Genomic DNA, 21,174 nt, shown 5'->3' with positions numbered 1-21,174 from the left:
AAAACAACTGCCTATGGAAAGGCAACAATGAACATAAACACTTTTTGTTCTTATATCCTATGTAAAAATGTCAGAGCTATTGAACTTTGAGCATATTGTTTACAATAAAACTGCAGGTTCATGACAAAAGGCATTTTTTAAAAGAAAAAAGATCATCTTAAATTTTCTGATAAAAATATATATGACATTATTCATGTACGTTCTGGTGGTGTCTACTACTTTAATTGGCTTTAAAAGCAGATGCTATAATTACTGAGATTGGTTTAAAACTTAGTCATATTTTGAGGACATCAATTTAAATCAATTGCCTTTATGTATGCTATCATTGTTTGGTTCCCACAATGAGCAAAGCCACAGCCTATTTAGTCATGTCCAACAGCAATTGGCTGGATGTATGTTGGCTGGATTTATAGGTTATAAATCATGATTAATAAACTAGAACAGTTAAGTGCACAAGAGCCAAAGCCAAATAAATTACTTTATGACTTAGACGAAAATTTGCACCTAGCCATTTAAACCTATAATACCTTTGTCTTGTCCCAGTCAAATCATGAGGAAAAATGAGTTCTGCTGATAATCTGGCTTCAATAAGTGTAAATTCTTATAAACCCAAAGAGATTTAAATTAGGAATGTGGTTACTGTTTGCTGAGGATGTCAGATACATGAATAAAAATCTTCATGGAATCCTATTTGCAGATATTAAAAACCCAATATTCTTCTCAGGAGAAAAAAAAATGTGTTTGTTTTCATTTTTATTGCAAGTTAGAGATGCTTTTAAAAACATAAGATGGAAATGAAGCAAACTTAGTTCAGCCAGTAATTTTCTCTGTCACTGGAATAAAAGACATTCATTATCTATTTTTTGCACACACTGCATAAACATATGTGTGTATAGTTGGGTAGACTGTACATCAGGTTTTGGAAAACTGAATAGCTGATTGGTGTAGCAGTCGACAGGTCAAAACTCTGAATCCTGATGTTTTCTGAATTGTCTCACAGTATTTACAAGTTGTCAAAACCCATTCCTATTTTATTTCATTTCCCTTCTATTTCATTCCACCTCTCCTGGGTTTTGCCATGCTTCCAAGGGGGAGGGGGGATGTGCCTGCAGGGCATTGCTTTCACTTCCTCCCCTTACTACAATGTAATCCCTTACTTTGTTTATTGGGTCTGTAGCCTGTTTCTTGCATTATCTCTCTCTCTGAACTCTATCTTTTAAACCATCAATTAAGAACAAAGGAGGAGATAGAACAAAGGAAGAGATAGGAATCTAACCTCAATGCCTGGATTTTATCTGCGCTCCAAGAGAAGGTGTGAAGAGCCACTGACGCTCACATTAGCTGGAGATGGACCGATATTATCTCCTCAGTTCCCACAACAGACTTAACACTTGGGGATTGGCTATTCCACATGGGCGGGGGTCAATCTATGGGGTGGGATCCTGCTTGGGAGACACTATAATCTACTGTGGTGCGCAGGAAATCACAGATCTTGTCTATTATGCCCGCTATCTCCTATTCTTAATAAAAGTTCCTGCTTGGAAGAAATTGTTTCCAAGAGTTCTGGTTTCTTAAGATGTGGGCTTGAAGTAGGTCCTGACAGAAGTATGATATTGAGATTTCCATGTGTGAGTAAATCTCCTACACAATGCAGAACTGTACCGTATATCCACTATCATTTCTAGTTATTTTGCAATATGTCTTATATGAATCAATTTAATGTGTGGCTAATGGCTTCTCGGCTGCCATAAAAAACATAGCAACATTAATTTTGCTTATTCTATTAAAGATGGACAACTCAATGTAAAATGCAAATTTATGTGTGAATAAAAATTCCAAATATGTTAATCTGATCAAATTTAACTGGTTTTCTTACCATACTAAAAATATCCATGTGGCTATAAATATCACATGCATTCAGACTGAAAACCAGATTAGTTTTTCCTTTTTAATTTTTTAAAAATACTTGCTATGTATTGGAACTTTGCTATGTGACCCATATTTTTTAAAAATGACTAGTAAAACAGTTACACATTTTACAGTGGCTTCTAGCCTGACAATCCTCTACTGCTTTTCATGCTGGTGAGTTTTGTGCAAAACCAATTGGAACCCACTGAAGTGGTAGGATTCGGCCAGTTCGCACCAGTTCAGCAGAACCGGTAGCTAATTTTTTGTTGCCCAGGACCAGAATGGACTTCTGGAAGTGGCATCCACACAGAGAACTGGTTGTTCACATATCTGAATCCCACCACTGACCCACTGTTGGAGGCATCTCTCTGGGTGTGGCTGAGCTGACAGCTTCCCCATGCCTGATCATGCTTGCCCTTGTAGAAGACACTTCTACTAGTCTACGATTGTGATCAAAGACAAATACTAGTATCTATTATATTCACTATTTTACTATATTATCAGTGGGCATTAGCATCCTTTACTAGGTTTTTAATTTTAGCTTCATTTTTATTCTTATTTCTATTTTGTATTCTGTATTTAAAGTCAAATTACAAAGAAGGCTTATATGGCTTAAAACATGTATAACTGATTGACTACGAGAAGGAGGGAGGGAGAGATAATCAACCCCTCCTTCCAGCTAACTCATTGTTTCAGAAACATTGGTATCAGTTTAGGTCAGAGGTAGGCAACCTCGGCTCTTTTATGACTCATGGACTTCAACTCCCAGAATTCCTGAGTCAGCATAGCTGACTCAGGAATTCTGGGAGTTGAAGTCCATGAGTCATAAAAGAGCCGAGGTTGCCTACCCCTGGTTTAGGTCATCAACCTGTTGCCAAGTGAGGTAAAATTCAATGGCAATCCTCAGCTGTGGTTCCCTTTTTAAGGGCTTTTAACAGTGATACAATTAACAGGAATAAAACAACGTTTTCAAAGCTTCATTTGCAAATATATTTATTTCAAAACTATATGCAAAAACACAGAATGGATTGACATATTTGTGGTAAACAGGCCTACATTTGGTCTTCTGCCTTTCTGCATTTCTCACCTCCAAGAAAGACTTCACCAATGCAGCTATGTTCCCTGCATGGAGGGTGAATTCAGGTAACTCCTGTATGGACAGTATTTGTGCAGCATGGGCTGGATCAGGATCAATAGACTGGAAGGGAAGCCTACTTAGGCCATCAGCATGGCCCGTTTCTTTTCCAGGTTTGTGAATTATTTTAAAATTATAGGCAGACAAAAATATGGACCACCTGAGCATTCTAGGTGATAATATGTGGGGCGTTTGCTTTTCTGTTGTGAACAAGCCCAAGAGGGCCTTGTGATCAGTGAACACAGTAAATTTTCTACCATATAGATAATCGTGAATTTTTTTGATCCCTGCTACTATGGCTAAGGGACGCGGTGGCTCAGTGGGTTAGGATGCTGAGCTTGTTGATTAGAAGGTCGGCAGTTTGGCGGGTCGAATCCCGAGCACCACGTAACAGAGTGAGCACTTGTTACTCGTCCCAGCTTCTGTCAACCTAGCAGTTCGAAAGCACGTAAAAATGTAAGTAGAAAAACAGGGACCACTACGGTGGGAAGGTAACAGCGTTCTGTGCGCCTTTGGCATCTAGTCATGCTGGCCACATGGCCACGGTCTCCGTGGCTGGCTCTTCGGCTTTGAAACGGAGATGAGCACCGGCCCCTAGAGTTGGAAACAACTAGCATGCATGTGTGGGGCAACCTTTACCTTTACCTTTACTATGGCTAAGGCTTCCTTATCTATTTGTGCATAATTTCTTTCAGCCACTGATAAAGTTCTGGAATAAAATGCTATGGGAACTTGCTTCCCATTTTTCTCTAAATGGTTCAATACAGCTCCCACTCCATAGGGAGAAGCATCACAAGCGATGCAGACAGGCTTGGATTCAATGTAGTGGGTGACAGTAGATTTGTCAGACAGCAGACCCTTAAGGTACTGGAAACGTCTCTCATGCAGGCTAGTCCACTTCCAAACAGCTTTTTTATCAAGAAGCTTATGTAGTGGCTCAGCTATAGCAGCTTTGTGTGGTAGGAAAGTATGGTAAAAGTTTAATAAGCCTAAAAATGTTTGTAGTTCAGCTTTATTCTTGGGACTGGGGGCCATTTTAATTGCCCTAATCTTTGATTCTGCGGGGTGGATTCCATTTGCATCTCTTTGGAATCCCAGAAATTCTGTAGAATCAACCCCAATGCTGCATTTATCTCTTTTTAATTTGAGACCTGTGGAATGAAGCCTACTCAGTACAGCCCTGAGTCTATTAGCTAAAATTTCTTCTGTTTCACCTGTGATGAGAACATCATCAAAGTATGGGCACACACCCTGGATGCCCTTTAATGTTCGTTCCATGATTTCCTGAAATAGCCCTGGTGCCACACTGATGCCAAATTGCAAACAATTCACTCTGAATGCTCCCTTGTGTGTAACGATAGTTTGAGCTGCTGCTGTAGCCACGCTAACAGGCAGATGCTGGTATGCCTGTGCCAAGTGTAGCTTTGCGAAAATGGTGCCACCCTGAAGGGAAGCGAGAACATGGCCGACCATTGGGACCGGGTAAGCATGCTTATTTAAAGCCTTATTTAGGGTGCACTTATAATTTGCGCAGATACAGATTTCCCCATTAGGTTTAAGTGGGGTAACTATAGGGGCCTCCCATTCCCCCCCATCTACAGGCTGCAATACTCCTTGTTCAATTAATTTGTCCAATTCTGCTTCAATTTTATGTTTCAATGAGAATGGGACTCTTCTGGGTTTAATCCTGATGGGCATAACGTTTGGGTCTAATTTAAATGAAATTGGGGCCCCTGTTTACGTTCCTAGCTTCGAATCGAACATGTCTGCAAATTCTTCGCAGACAGATTTGATGTTACCCCCATGCGTTCAATTAATGTCGGTAATTAAGATTCCTAATGCCTCAAACCAATCTAACCCTATTAAACTGGTTCGTTGGCCCTCTACCACAATGACATCCAGGTGCCCATGAAACTTTTTAAACTTAACAGACAGGGTGGCCTGCCCCTTAATTCTAACCTTGTTGTTCTGAAAATCGGTCAGTATGATACTAAAGGTAAAGGTTCCCCCGCACATGCGTGCTAGTCATTTCCAACTCTAGGGGCCGGTGCTCATCTTTGTTTCAAAGCCGAGCCAGCGCTTGTCCGAGGACATCTCTGTGGTCATGTGGCCGGCATGACTAGATGCCAAAGGCACACAGAACACTGTCTTCAAGGAAAAACAAAGTCCACTTATCTTTTGAAAAAGCACCTTTGGGATAACCATAACCTCAGTCATTTTCTATGGCTGAAAATCTCCATAGACAATTAGCTCATTAAGCAACTTCATCTGAAGCTACAGATCATTAGGAAAGAGTGTGAACATAAAAATACTACTAATCATGGGCTTTGTGGTAGAAAAGTACAATACATTTTGAAAGCTAATTTTCTGGTTGCCTCAATTCAGACAGTAATCAAAGACCTGGACACCAATTCTAAAAGGAAAAAGTATTGGAAGTCTTTGTTCACAGGAACAACTAAGCTAAGGAACATGAGAGCAGTATAGTTAGTTTTACGTGGTAAAACAAGAGTAGACTGTCCAAAGGCTTTTATAGTGGAGAGGCAAAGAGGACAGATGTAAAAATATTCATTGAGACGCATGCTCCATACATTATATATTTTCATGGAATATTGCAGCATAAATGTGAAAGAAAGTTACTTGTGTGATCAAAGCACACTTCATCATTTGAGCATCGTCATGAGGAGGAACAGCATCCCTTCTCTCTTCTCCATGTTAATAGAATATGAAATTGATTAAATGTAGGACAAAAGAAATAATTCTACAAACAATGAAGAAACCATCCAAGTGATGAATGTGGAGAGAAACATGCTGGACCTGACAGATTTAAATTTGCTTTTATCAGGTCAAAATTGTTTTGAACAGATCATAAATCTACCTAAAATTATAAATATTAATAGTAGCATACTAATAGGCCACTTTAAACCCAACATGTGTTAAATGATTATTCTATAGTGTCCTTGATATGAAATGAAAGGAACATATCATATAACTTTTTTAAAAAACAGGTCTAGGACTAATTTATCTTAACTCAAATATTGGTTTTCAGCTTCCTCTTAGATTTTTTGCTGGGTCTGTAAGGAACAAATTTAGAGAGCTGCTGTCTTCCTAACCCTGCTTTTAATGAGTCATTTTTCAATAGTATGTTACGCCTATCATTAATGGCAGCAGATAATAGTATCTTGTTTATTAAATCCCAAACAATGGCAGTCTGTAATCACTTAAAAATCAAGTTTCTGATATAGAATAACCTTTACCATCAAAGAAATGAACAAAAGCTTAGAGTAGAAGAAGTCATCAAAGCAGAGATTATACCTGACTCTAACCAGCTGGACATCTATTGCCAGTATTAGCATTGATACTACAAGGCTAGGTAGACTAACTTCATGGGGTTCAAACAGTCCTTTCAGAAATATAAAAAGGTAAAGGTTTTCCCTACCAGTCATGCCTGACTGTAGGGGGCAGTACTCAAGTATTACCCAAAGACACTTCTGTGGCTACCAGTATGTGGCTAGCAAGACTATATGCAGGGCACACAGAACACTGTTACCTTCCCACCAAAGTGGTACCTATTTATCTACTTGCATTTGTATGCTTTCAAACGGCTAAGCTGGCAGGAGCTAAGGAAAGTAATGGAAGCTCACCTTATCACATGTTACTTAGGTTTTGAACTGCCAACCTTTAACATGTGTCCAGTTAATAATTCCAGCAGTGTATCACATCACAGGTATGACCTAGATTTTGATGACTTTAATGGTGTTTCCACAGTTCAGTTTTATCTTTAGCATTTTTCTCATTATTTGGATGCATTATTTGCTAATCATATTTCTAACTTGTCTGTGCTTGATTCACTGCAAAATGCCCGGATAGCTGTAGGCATTATTCTGATGACTCCTGATGGCCTGACTATCTGGCATTTCAATTCCCATTACTGTTTGTGCTACTGTAGCACATTAAATTGGGAACCCCTGGTTTAATCCTTTTCATTACAAAAAGAACATCATCTGCTGTTGTTTGTTACATGCTGAATGTTGACTTTCCTGCAAAACCTGCTCTTGAGCTGCTAAAATAAAGCTAAAATAACATCAGTTTTTCAATGGTTTCTTTTCTATACTGAGCCTTCACCTTTTGTCCTGTCCTGCTCCTCATAGGCACATACTCCGAGGATTGAAGCTTTATTGAGGTTTTGCCAACACCAAATATTATTCCCAGGATTCACCTCCAGACAGGAATTAGTGCAAAATCCAACAAGTCCAATTCTCCCATCCAGAAGCATAGAGCAAGTCCATAAAACCCCCTCACTGAGCAAGTTCAGAGTCCAAAGACAAGTCTACAGTCCAAGCACAAATCATCAAAACAAAATCCAAGTTCAAGGTCCAAGAAGCAAGTCCAAAGTCCAAAAAGCAGCAACCAAGTCCAGTAGCAGAATCAAGGTTTAAGTCTACGGCAAGAATCACGATGGCTGAACGAACACATTGCAAGAAACTGATGCATTGTTCCCAGCCACATTGTGCTCCATGTGCTGAGCTAAAGAGCCGCTGACCAGTGCAAGCTCATCAGGAGGGGAAAGATTGCTGCCTTGTAAGTAGCCTTGCTGACCTCCATTGTGCTGCCTCATCTCAGCCCAGCACAATCAGGGATGGAGGCAATTCCTCCTCTTCCTCATTGGCCAGCTACAGCTGTGCAGGTTTTCTCCCCTGCTCTTCCTGTGGAGCCTCTGCTCTCTCCAGCTGCAGCTGTGCCTCACCTTTTCCTTCATCAGCTGGCTGTTCATCCAGTCACCCCTCCAGCAACCTCTCCACTGACCCTGGCCTGTCCACTCCTGGTCTGGAATCCTTGGCAACTTCTTGGTGTACCCCACACCCCTCTCCAAAGTCCCCGGAGCCATCTCTTCCTCCTCATCTGAGCTAGCATCTGGAGAGGCCATCACACCTCTGGTTCACAAAGCCAAAAAGGTTGGGGAGCTCTGTGCCATAGTTATGGCATAGCGCTTGTTCTATCCCACAGGGACACACTTTGGAGCATTCTGTATTTTGTCCCATTCTTTTTAACATACATACAAAACATTCCTGAAATAAATTAACATGAAGTCTGAGCTGAAAGGGCAACAAATCATAGTAACATACAGCTCTATCTTTTGTTTCCATCATTTAATCCAAACAAAGTTGTAGAAACCTTGAGCACATGCTTGGGAGCAATTTGGGGATGGATGGCACAAATGAAATTTAATCCAGACAAGTAGGAAAATGCCTGTGGAGATTTTCAATCATCCAGGTCATCATTGTCCCAAGGTGCTTTTCAAAAGACAACTGGGCTTTCTTTGTTTTTTTCTTTGAAAAGGTTTTGCTTCTTATCCAAGAAGCTTCTTCAGTTTTGACTGAATCAAAACTCATAGATGGAAGCGGCAAATTAATACTAAGGGGGAAAGAAATATATTGAAATTAAATTTACAATATTACAGTCTGGACAAATCTAGAAACTAAAAAAAAACCTGTTTAGACTATATCCTAAAGGGTTTTGATGAAATTATAAAAAAAATATACAACAATAATAACTTTTTGTCTGAAAAAACTGGAAAAATAAACAACTACTGATACCTAGTGGACAATCAGAGCACAGAACATTAACAATAATGACTCAGAAATTGGCAGGACACCTAGAAACAAAAAATAATCTGTTCCCTTGACCCTTAAATAATCTTAAGGAAGACAGCTGGGAACAAAGAACAAGCTGGGCCAGCCATAAGATTAAAAAGTGTCTGAAAGAAAAATACCTGGAGTGTTGTCTAAATCTAAGAACTTCTTTATAGAATAAGAAAAACTTCAGCTCTTGGCTAATCTTTTAGAGGAGAAGAAGGCTAGAGACAGATTCAAGAGATTTGACTCGCCCTAACAGATGGAGTATTACATGAGCAAACACTTGTTTCAATATGGTTAAAAGAATGGAGAACTTTGAACATAAAGGGGCCCTATTACAAGAGGGATAAAAGATTTAAGTAGTATAGTAAGATTTACAATATATGGAATGTAAAAATATTGGGACGGTGTAACTTTTATAAATATAAGTGAATTATAAGCTTATCAGAAAGGGTGTTATACACAGATGCTATAAGATAGATAACAAAGTACAGTACTTTTTATAATGCATGAAATATGAAAATAATGGGATGGTGTACTTAAATGGAAAAATTTGGATAGTTTAATTGACTAGCATTGCGAGAATCATGATTGATAAGAATGGATTGAATATAAAGGGGAAATTAAGCTTAAACAAAAATCACAAACATAGGATGCATGGTGAATTAATGAGATGATTTTTATAAGAATAATATAAGATGATTAAGAATATATATATATATATATATGTGTGTGTGTGTGTGTGTGTGTGTGTGTGTGTGTGTGTGTCTGTGTGTGTGTGTTATCATTATCTGTACAAATATGAAAAAAATGTCTATATTTAATCATTTATACATTGAAAATATTAAGAATTATATTTGTTTAAAGTTGAAGGAGAATATAATTGGGAGAAGGGAAGATCAAAGAAATATATTATTAATTAATATACTAATTATGGAATTATTAAAATCAATCATTATTGATTGTTAATTAATTATTATTGCTTTTTTTCAAATATATAAACCAAGACAACACCCTGTACACTAGGCACTGGAGATTGTTATGGTAAAAAACCAATAATGTTTTTTTTTTAAAGAAAATCCTCCTGAGCTTTTCAGATATTCCAGCAATGTGGCTTCAACAACTCTCAAACAGCTTAACTATTGATCTTCAGAGTGCAAAATGCTGACCATCAGATGACCTCAATGATTATAAATCCTTCCATTCCCCACCATTCATTCAGCACTGAAGAAGCTTCTTGAATGAAAAGCGAAATGTTTTCAAAGAAAAAAACAAGTCCTATTGCCTTTTGAAAAGCACCTTTTGAAAGGTAGGAAAGTATGTCAACATGAATAGAAATGGAAACAATCCTATTTATGTGCCAAATGTAATTGGGCTGCATGGGAAATATAAAAACATGTTTCTGGTTCTTGCAAATAATTTACTTAGCTAGTTCAGGTGCAGTTATATTTGACCATCTTACCAGTGTCAGGGGGCAGGGGGAGATAAATTAACTCCTGCCCCAGATATCTAACTTTTTAAAATTTCATGTTAAATTGACCCTTGTTTTTATTCTGAGATAGCATTGAAAAGATCCCCTCAAAAAGGTTGTTTAGAAACTTGTGTGTTTTCACCTCCGTCTCATATGATGGGGTAAGGAGAGGAGAGAGACGGGGTGGGGGGGAGAGAGACACAGACAAAAGGTTTGGGGATAGGTAAATTCTCCAAAAGGGACGCGGTGGCTCAGTGGGTTAGGACGCTGAGCTTGTCGATCAGAAGGTCGGCAGTTTGGCGGGTCAAATCCCGAGTGCCGCGTAACAGAGTGAGCGCCTGTTACTCGTCCCAGCTTCTGCCAACCTAGCAGTTCGAAAGCACGTAAAAAATGCAAGTAGAAAAATAGGGACCACTATGGTGGGAAGGTAACAGCGTTCCGTGCGCCTTTGGCGTCTAGTCATGCCGGCCACATGATCACGGAGATGTCCTCGGACAAACGCTGGCTCTTCGGCTTTGAAACAGAGATGAGCACCGGCCCCTAGAGTCAGAAATGACTAGCATGCATGTGCAGGGGAACCTTTACCTTTACCTTTAAATTCTCCAAAATTTGTACAAATATTTTTCTATTCCAGAGATCTCTTAGATTTGGACATTACAATGAGATACAAAAGATTGAGAACATATTATCTTTTGCAATATATTCCTGTAATGCAGGAAACATCATCTGTTTGTCATTATATTTGTTTTGTGCTTAATGTTGGATTCCTCTCTAGAATTTACCTTGAAATGACTCATTTCAACCTTTAGATAATCTCAGTTCCAGAAATATGGCTGGCTTGTCTTCCATTCTTGAGCAACTAGAGTGTCAAAAAACAAATTGCAGAGCTTGTGCAAGAGCTGCTCAGTCCCTGAACTCAGAGGTTGCAATATGCCTCTGTAAACAAAAGGAAACCAATGATTAATGGAAGAGGAGGGGGGTTGACAAAACAAAGATTGAAATACAACTCAAAATGCCTAAGTGAAGGAGATTCCTTTGTGCCACATCCATACCTTTCTGAAGATGTTTCAGCTAAGAATTCTTTGTGCACTGCTGTCCTTCAGCATCGCCTTGGTATGAATATTTTTATGTAGTTCTTTCTTTACTGGTTGTATTGATTTGTGCTCCCTTTATCACTTGCCTATTTGAGGAGCATCATATTTTATCCCTTACTATCAAATGCACAGTAATATGATCAAGAACAAGCTTTTCCACTTCAAATATCCTCTTAAGGGTGGCATAATTCTTGGACCAACTTGCAAGCTTGTTGATAAAATTTGTATTTTACTTTTGCTTGCACATGGGCAAAACTCTCAGTGCCACATTTAGCTCCTACTTACGTTCAATGACTTGTATGTAGTAAGTAATTCAATCTCTGGACAGTTGAGGGATACCCCGAAGAATGTTGAGATGCAGCATATACCCTAATGTGTCTGTGTTTTTAAATGCTCACAAAGTCTGTTTATCATCTTGCTTGATTAGAAACAGTGGGTGCTTTATAAATTTTTGATTAAAAATACAGTATATATTATTCATATGCATTTCCCTCATATTTTTATACAAAATCCAGATGACATGTTTGAATGTGTTATGGTATCTATAATATTATTAAAGACAAATATTTTAATGTACTTACATTTGTTCACATAATTATCAGAGGTCAGGCTCACACAAGGATACTTAATTATAAATGCATTACAGTCCCATTGATTTCAAAGATTTCTGCTATATTCTAAACAAAAAAGCTGTGACAATAAAACTCAGGTAGGCAGCATATTACAGTCATTTTGATAGACACTGTTTAAGTCCAGGTCTCGTGAGATATAGCATTGTCAGCATTCACTGACTCATTGATGACTTTGTAATCTCTGATGACGTTGGAACAAGACTATTGTTGATTTTAATCTTTTATTTTAGATTTAATTACTTGTTATCAATAATCCAATAATTGTATTCATAGGACATGATCTATATTTACATCAAAACCAACATAGTTCTAGGAAATGTCCCAGTGCAGAGTAATTTGTGATGCCATGGTTTGTATTATAAGCCATTTTTTAAATAGTATTTTGAAATTCTTTGGATTGAAGTTAGAGATCATTTTGTATTTGAAATAAACTACCGTATACAATTCTGATGTTCATATGCATTTTGATGTAGTCACCATCAAAACATAGAAAGCTGTTCTTCATTTAATGTTCTGTTTTTCTATTTTTACTATAATAGTTAACATTAAGGAAGAATTCTCTGTACTGTATATCAATCCATTCTCTTCACATCTTAAAAGTCCCATGACAGAAATTAAAATACGTCTTCTAATTAAATGAAGAGTCAAGTTAAGCTGACATACTTGTACTGCAATCAGTATTGCAATTGCTAATTTCAATATCTAACTCATAATGTTTAATATATTTTGTAACATGTTAATTTACCACTTAGGCTCTATGGCCTGGACCCAAAGAAGGGACCTACATTGAAATGCTATAGAAATCAGTGGGATTTAAATTAATCTGCATTAGATGTTAATGTGTACTTCCATGGGTCCTAATCAAGCAATCTAATGCAATGTCATCCATTTGTAGGAAAAGGGTGGTGTGTTTTTTTTTAGGATTCAAGTAGTGAAAATAATTACTCAACCCATATTGAGTATGGAAGTAGGTACCTATTGCCAGAGATGGGCTGTCTCTTTGAGACTTCATGGGCTTTGTTTCTTTGAACGACTGTTATCTATTTATTTAAAAAAATAGTACATTAATTTGAAGCACATGTCTAAATGTAGTTGATTATTTTTTAGCAAATACTAGGGTTGTGAATTATGTATCAAAGGAATTGTTACTGCACAAGTTTTCAGTCTTTAATTTCAGCCTTAATTGGGTCTTTTTTACCCTTCTTTACTTATTTCATGACAGGTGGCAAGTAATGACCCTTCCATTCAAGAAATGGGAGAAGTAATGCGTGGTCCCAGAATAGTAGAGCATAAAACTCAATCTGACTGCAAATCTGATAAGGATTGGCCAATATGTGTTGATGACGATTGGGTAAGCCAACAGAGAACAAAATGCCAATGGCAGACTAATCATGGTGTTTTTCATGCAAAACAGCTATTTCCCTCATTGTAATACTATACTGTAATAGGCTAAAAAGAGTGGAGAAACACATTTATGATTCAGTAGTTTTCACAAAAAAACTACTTTGAATATCCAGTTCATTGATTTTTTATATATTTATTGGGGAGTAATTTATCAGCTCCTATAGAAAGTTCCCGGGTGGAAAATGTTATCCTAAGTTAATCAAATATTATTATAAGTTAAACAAAATATTAAAGAAATATTTTTTAGAAATGGCTTGAACAGGAACAGTTCAGGCCACAGTTCTGCTCACTTTCCTAAGAGTCAGTTGCAACACAGCTAACCTGATCACTGGCTGATAATTGTTTTGTGAGAACTAGCAAAGAAGCAAATGAGTTAATTTAATTACTCCAGAAGAAAAACTGGAGTATAGTACATTCTTTGCCACACAAGTGAAGAAAGAAATGGAATTTAATAAGTCTATTTATTCTGGATTGTCCCATCATGGATATTATAACTGTTTTCATTTCCAGAATACAAAATAACTAACTAACCAGAAAGTAGATTTTTTGATTTTTTTTGAAGAACTTTAAAAAATACTCATCACATGACAAACAAAGTCATATTGAATTGTGCATTTCCACACAGATATGAATTTATGAATTAAGAGAAAGGATAATGGAGTCACAAAAGGTTGCACAAAACTTCAAGATTTACTTTTGAGTAAATGTGCGTAGATAATTATACAAATCTGTACAAGAGGTTTTAACCACAGATTGTGTGCACATAGTAAACCACAATGACTGAGTGCACATGTCAGTCTAAAGCTGGATTCACGTGAGTGATTTAACCATATTGCTTAGCGACCAAAATTCTGGCTCCAATTGTGCTTGTAACATGACGACTACCTATACTATGCTTTGCAACATCTGAAAAATTATCAATCATTTGTCAATTATTTTATGTATCCTTTTATTTTGTTTCTGTTATTTAGGGAACTAAATGTCCCTCAGGTTGCAGGATGCAAGGACTGGTAGATGAAACAAATTATGATTTTCAAAACAGGATAGAAAAGATTAAGAAGATGATCTTGGATAACCAAAATAGTTACAAGTCATCCAATATTGTAAAACAAGAAATTTTTAACTATCTGGAAAGATATCTGCCCAGTGAACAAGGTAAGCTTAATCCAAGTTAGATGAAGATTTATAAAATGCCTGTGAAATGTAAAGGTATCTGAAATTCTTTGAATTCTCTAACCTCAATGTGTCTGGAAATCAAATTGAATTTAAATACTGTTAGCTGTTTCTTTTTTTAAAAAAACCATACTTCTTTTACCACAGGATTAAAGCTATTTGACATAAATTGGTAAAAAGCATTATTATCTCATTCTGGGCTATTTCAGGTTCTTGCAAATCACAACAAATGTTTTCACCAATTACTTAACAAAATCTTCCAGTACATTATTTTTTTCACTTTCCCTTTTGAAAATTATTTGTCATGCTTTCAGACCGATATATTTATTTTCCACTGCCATCTCTGGAATACCTGGGTTGGTACTGGGTTTAATGAGAAAGGCAGGAAATCCCATTCCAAATTATGCATGCTTAATATGCTCTATTTCTAAGCTACTTGCTCATTATTGGATAAGCTGCACCTTAAACAGAAATAAAGGTTTCTTAGAAATAATGTTGTATTCCAATATTAATTGGGACCACAGTGAATGGGACAATTTTTTTTGAGATGATAGACTAAGAAAAAAAGGTACAAGAGAATAGAATGAACTCTTTCCTTGACTAATAGAGAAATTTTTGTAAAAGAAAATGTAGAAGGGAGAGGAAAGTACATTAAGGAGAAATTGGAGCTATAGTATTCTATCTCTAAGTCTCTATCCAGTCTTATAAAGACATTCAGAGTACTACTGACTATCATACAGATGATTCCTTCTGATTTTACAGACATCAAACTAGGAAGGCTGTGCAGTTTTGGTTAATGCATATTTTTTAGATCACCTACCCTACATAGCGGGCTGTGGCTATACTAACCTCTTTTATTTCAGAATTAAATAAGAACTATGGACAAATATCTGATGATCTAAGAAAGAGGTTGGTGACACTGAAACAGAGAGTTGCTGACAAAGTTGAAAGGATTAAAACCTTGCAGAATTCGATCCAGAATCAGGTTGGAGAGTTGAAACGTTTAGAGGTGAGTTGTGTTATTTATTTATTTTTTATTTTTTTTAAAAAAAAAAAGGCTTATCTTTTTAAAAACACTGGAGCAAATATCTGTCTATGCTCCTTTTGATCAGTTATATGTTTTAATGAATAAGGCAGTTTCAGCAACCATTGTGGGATTAGAAAACAATTGTTTGTACGATTTGATTGATTTAATTTGATTTATTAAATTTATATGCCGCCCTTCTCCCTAAGGACTCAGGGTGGCTCACAACAACAAAAAATTAAGAAAAATAAAGTACAAAAATTAAAAAAGAATTAAACAATAAATATGATAAATACATGACAATTTAATCCAATAAAAGCCTAATTTAAACCATAATCAGTCCAGAACCGCTTGTTGAAATAACCAGGTCTTCAGGTCACGGTGGAAGGTTAGGGGCCATCTGCAGCTCCGGAGGCAGTTCATTCCAGAGCGTCGGCGTGCCCAGAGAGAAGTCTCTCCCCCTGGGGGTTGCCAGCCAGCATTGCCTGGCCGATGGCACCCTGAGGAGGCCGACTCTGTGGGAGTGAACCGGGCGATGGGAGGTTGACAATGGCAGCAGGTGGTCTCGCAAGTACCTAAGCCATGTAGGGCTTTAAAGGTTATTACCAGCACCTTGAATCACACCCGGAGGGTAACCGGAAGCCAATGCAGCTCACGCAGGAGTGGTGTAACATGGGAGTATTGAGATACTCCCATAAGCACCCATGCGGCCACATTTTGCACCAGTTGAAGCCTCCGGGTGCACTTCAAGGGAAGCCCCATGTAGTGAGCATTGCAGTAATCCACGCAAGAAGTGATGAGGGCATGGGTAACCGTGCATAGGGCATCTCGGTCCAAAAAGGGGTGCAACTGGTGCACTAGGCAAACCTGTGCGAAGGCCCCCCTGGTCACAGCCGTTAGATGATCTTCCAAGTTAAGCGATGAATCCAGGAGGACACCCTTTCTGGGGGCAGCAGTACCTCCTCCCCATTAAAAGAGATGGAACTTGTTGGACAATACGAGATGCCAGTATCCACAGTACGATTGATGCTCTCTCCCTCCCTCCTTCCTGTTTTACAGCAGTTTTACAGCAGTAACATTTTGCTATGTTATTTTACTATGTTAAATAATCCATTGGTAGGTAAGATCAAAAATTTGAATCAGCATGAACATAGATGGGCTATAACAGAGGTAGGTAACCCTGGCTCTTTTATGATTCGTGGACTTCAACTCCCAGAATTACTGAGCCAGCCATGCTGAGGGAAAAGGAAGAGGCTTCCAAGCTGAGCCAAGCTGGCTCAGGAATTCTGGGAGTTGAAGTCCACGAATCATAAAAGAGCCAAGGGTGCCTACCCCTGGGCTATAGTCTCTTCTCCTTTTTAAACTTTATAACCAACTATTAGGGAAAGTATATTAAAAATCTGCAATCTGTTTGCAGAGAACTTTTCAAATTACATCAAGGGTATATGAAGTGAAGCCAAAGGCCACATATAATTCAATGGCTGCAGACAGCCCATCTAAATGGGCTGGTGATGACCTATAAAGTCCTAAATGGCTTGGGTCCGGGATATCTGAGGGAACACCTGCTGCCGGCATCAAGTTCCCTTCGTCCAGTGCGCTCCCACAGGGAGGGTCTTCTCAGGGTGCCACCGGTAAGAGATTGCCGGAGGACGACACCCAGGGATAGGGCCTTCTCAGTGGGGGCGCCTGCCCTTTGGAACCAGCTGCCAGTGGAGCTGAGGACTGCCCCCGACCTCCGTTCATTCCGCCGGGACCTGAAGACCTGGCTCTTCGAGCTCTCTGGCCCAGGCTGAGGATTAATCTTAATTTTAACTGGGGTTTTATTTATGCAGGGACAAATATATTTTTTTTTAAATTTGTTTTTAACTTTTGTATCTTGGTTTTTTAATTACCCTGTAAACCGCCCTGAGTCCTTCGGGAAAGGGCGGTATATAAATGTAATAAAATATAAAATATAAATATAAATATAAATTTATGGTAGAAATTGGCCTCACTTCAAGTAGTAGTGGAGTTACAATCAGCAGTGGCTTGACAAGAGTTCCTTATTTTTCATGTTATGTGGCAGCAACTAGGGCTACAACCCTGAGAGATTTAGGAATCAGTCTACTTACAAATTTCTATATTTTTTTCTCCAAATCCTCATGGCCTAGGTGGACATTGATATTAAAATACGTGCCTGCAAAGGATCTTGTGCTCGTATTTTCAACTACAATCTGGACACCGAGAGTTATGAAAACATACAGAAGCAGCTCGTACAAGTTAATACCGTTAAATTGGAATCAGAAGAGGAAGCTGTTCCCCTCAAATCACTGAAAATAACACAAGTGAAGGATGCCACTGCTCCCAGTCACTATAAATCTGGTCCCCTTACTGATCAGGAAGCAAGTGTACTTGACAGTATAAAGGTGTTTAAGGTAGTATTGGAAGATTCTAAAGGATCCTTACCAGACACAAAATATGCTGTGTCTGGACCAGGGGTAGCTGGAAAACCATCTACAAACAAAGCAATAATAAGACCATCTACTGATGTTCATACCAGCCATACATGTATCAGAACCATCACTAAAAAAGTCATTCGTGGTCCTGATGGCTTAAGAGAAGAGACAGTTGAAGAATTTAAAACTCCTGATGGTTCAGATTGTTCTCATTTGCAAGGCTTCATTAAAGAAGCTATCAGTGGTGGAGGTGGGGGAAGTGGCTCTCATGACTTTGTTCCCCACCATCCAGATGTAGATTCCAGATTCAGCCACGCAACAAAAATACAGGAAGGGGACATTTTCTCAGAAATAGGGGAGGGAGAATTTGATGACTTCTCAAGATTAGACCATTTATCCCATGGAGGCAATACCAAGACAATTGTAGAGACCAAGTCAAGAAGAATCGTTGAAACAAGTCATATTGTAGAAGAATTACAACATGATGAAAATGCAGAGCACAATACTGATTTAGAAGAACAAAGCTTGAATGCAGAGGAGAAGCTTGGGAAAGGCAACGTCGGGAAAGGTATCCATCCAGTTCATGGAAAATAATTGTGGAGGGAGCAAAAAATGAAGTTTGCAACCAAACTGACACAGATACTGCAATCCATGACATTGTTTAGTTAATAAAAGCCATGTGTCTGTTTGTTGCCATTTAAGAAAGGTGGGGTACATTGAGTTTTTTTATCATGAGTCATTGGTTAGCAAGGCAGTTCCATACAGAATGCCAGTGGTAATAAATTTAAACATAAGTGTTCCTTTCGGGTGGGGGAATAGTGCAAAATGTCTTTTCATGTAGCACAACATTGAGTGTAGACAGTTGACTTCAGCAATAATACTGTTGGATGCCTCTGAGCTTGTAATAAAACTTAACTGAAAACTTCTGTCAACTTGATCAACTTTGTTTTTTTAGACTGTGAGGATATCCACCAAAAACACACTTCTGGTGCCCAAAGTGGCATTTTCAGAATCGCGCCAGCAGGATCCGCTAAGGTTTTTTCAGTTTATTGCGACCAAGAGACTACTTTGGGAGGATGGCTTCTGATCCAACAGAGATTGGATGGGTCATTGAATTTTAACCGGACCTGGGAAGACTACAAGAAAGGTTTTGGCAGTTTGGATGTCAAAGGGAGGGGAGAATTCTGGTTGGGCAATGAAAATCTCCATATCCTGACCCAGAAAGATACTGTCCTTCGGGTTGAACTAGAAGACTGGGAGGGTGATAAAGTTTATGCAGAATATAATATACACATAGACTCTGAGTCAGAAGGTTATAGACTTAGAGTCTCCAATTATAAAGGTACAGCAGGGGATGCCCTGATCAAAGGATCAGAGGAAGATGGCCCTGAATATACAGCTCACACTAACATGAAATTTAGTACTTATGACCGAGACAGTGATCGATGGGAGGAGAATTGTGCTGAGGTGTATGGAGGTGGCTGGTGGTATAACAACTGTCAAGCTGCTAATCTCAATGGTATTTACTACTCAGGTGGTCAGTATGATCCAAGGAACAATGTTCCTTACGAGATTGAAAATGGAGTGATTTGGTTGCCCTTTAGGCCAACAGATTATTCTCTCAAAGTTGTGCGAATGAAAATTCGGCCAGTAGAAACAGAGTAGAGATAAGAGTCCTAAAATTTAATCCAACTTCCAAAACAATATATACCTCAAACTTATTATACCTGTGTGTATGTGTGTGTGTTTGTTTCTTTACTATCTGAATGCAACTGAGTGATACCTATTAAATAAAATAAACAGATTCACTCTAATAATTTTTTTCTGGTGTATTTAACTTATTTTGCAAAATAAAAAGGAAGGCTCTCTATATTTTGTAACTGTGTGAAGAATATACAATGAAACCAGATAAACAATTTCAGAGGGGAAAAAATATTGACAGTGCAAAGAATTGAGCCCTATATTTAAATATGACAGAAATCCAGGAGAAAAGTAGAAAGAAACAGAACTGTACTTTTATTATTTTATAAATGGGATAAGATCCTGATTTGTAAAATAAAGAAGCAAAATCTTAGAAAGGAAGGATTGTTAATGTAACATTTTGAAATGTGGGACAGGAGCATTTATTAGCAGTGTGATGAAACAATATTACAGGGTAACCGACAATTACATAGTAAATCTGCCCCCAACCCTATCTCAAACTGTAATAATCCCGTACAGTGATCAAACTGTAGCCATTCAAGAAGCAAAACTTCTTCAAAGAAAAAAAAACAAGAAAGCCCAACGATCTCTTGAAAAAGCACCTTTGGGATAACTATGACCTGGATGATTGAGAATTTCCATAGATATTCAATGAGGAAATGTAATAATCTTCAACACCTGAAAAATTATCTTGATGACTTCCATTAAATTCTCAAATAGCTGCTCATGCGGCCTCTAGGATGTGCTAGCACTGTTAAAAAAAACATTTTTGGAGTTCTCGAAGACCCATTGAGAAACATGCGTGCCCTTTTTTGTCCAACTTCATACTGACTTTTTTTTTATTGAAAAGTTTTACAATACATTTTATCTTTAACAATCCCTCCCCCCCTCCCTCCACCCAACCCTTCCTAACCCTCCCTAACCCTCCCCCCTTTCCCCCCTCCCCGACTTCCCAGAGCTAAATACAAGGTATAAAAGTAAAAACAATCATAAACAACCATATGTTAACAACAATAAACTATTAAGTCTATCGCACTCTAGTTCATGTAAAATGACTACAAGCAATACTAATATCACATAAAAAAACTTATACAAATGCTAAATGAAACTTTTTGGTCCCATATTTGTTCTGGATATAATCAATCCACTTTTTCCACTCCATAATATAACGTCGTTGCGAATGGTCTTTCAAATAAGCCGAAATCTTTGACATTTCCGCCAGGTCAGAAACTTTTAGAGTCCATTCTTCTATAGTCGGCAGTTCCTCCTTCTTCCAATATTGACCTACTAGAAGTCTTGCTGCCGTAATTAAGTTCAGCATCAACTTGGTGTCCACAACAGTAGTATCTGTAATTATGCCCAATAAGAACAATTGCGGACAAAACTTTATCCTTTGCTTAAATATCTTCTGCATATTCCACCAGATTTTAATCCAAAAAGCTTTAACCTTTTTACAGGTCCACCAACTTCATACTGACTTGAACACTGCACTTAATGGCAATCATCCACCATCTGCTCTAATTGTATGGGAACATTTTCAACTCTGAGGCTATAACTATTTATC

At 38.0% G+C, this 21,174-nt stretch overlaps 1 protein-coding gene across 1 annotated transcript; it reads left to right on the top strand.

Annotated features, from left to right (window-relative positions):
• Positions 1–7,679: 7,679 nt before the first annotated feature.
• On the top strand, positions 7,680–19,574 carry FGA (fibrinogen alpha chain; the record flags this gene model as incomplete). Its single annotated transcript, XM_083368069.1, has 6 exons — positions 7,680–7,865; positions 13,096–13,224; positions 14,249–14,432; positions 15,314–15,459; positions 17,625–18,477; positions 18,865–19,574. The coding sequence occupies 6 exons, from the start codon at positions 7,680–7,682 to the stop codon at positions 19,572–19,574; spliced, it is 2,208 nt and encodes a 735-aa protein (XP_083224195.1).
• Between the last annotated feature and the right edge of the window lie 1,600 nt (positions 19,575–21,174).

Source organism: Vipera ursinii, assembly GCF_947247035.1.
Source record: "Vipera ursinii genome assembly, chromosome: 7".
In the NCBI taxonomy this organism is placed as follows: Eukaryota; Metazoa; Chordata; class Lepidosauria; order Squamata; family Viperidae; genus Vipera; species Vipera ursinii.
Note: the sequence above shows the minus strand (reverse complement) of the source record. Positions and strands in the feature narration are given on the sequence as shown.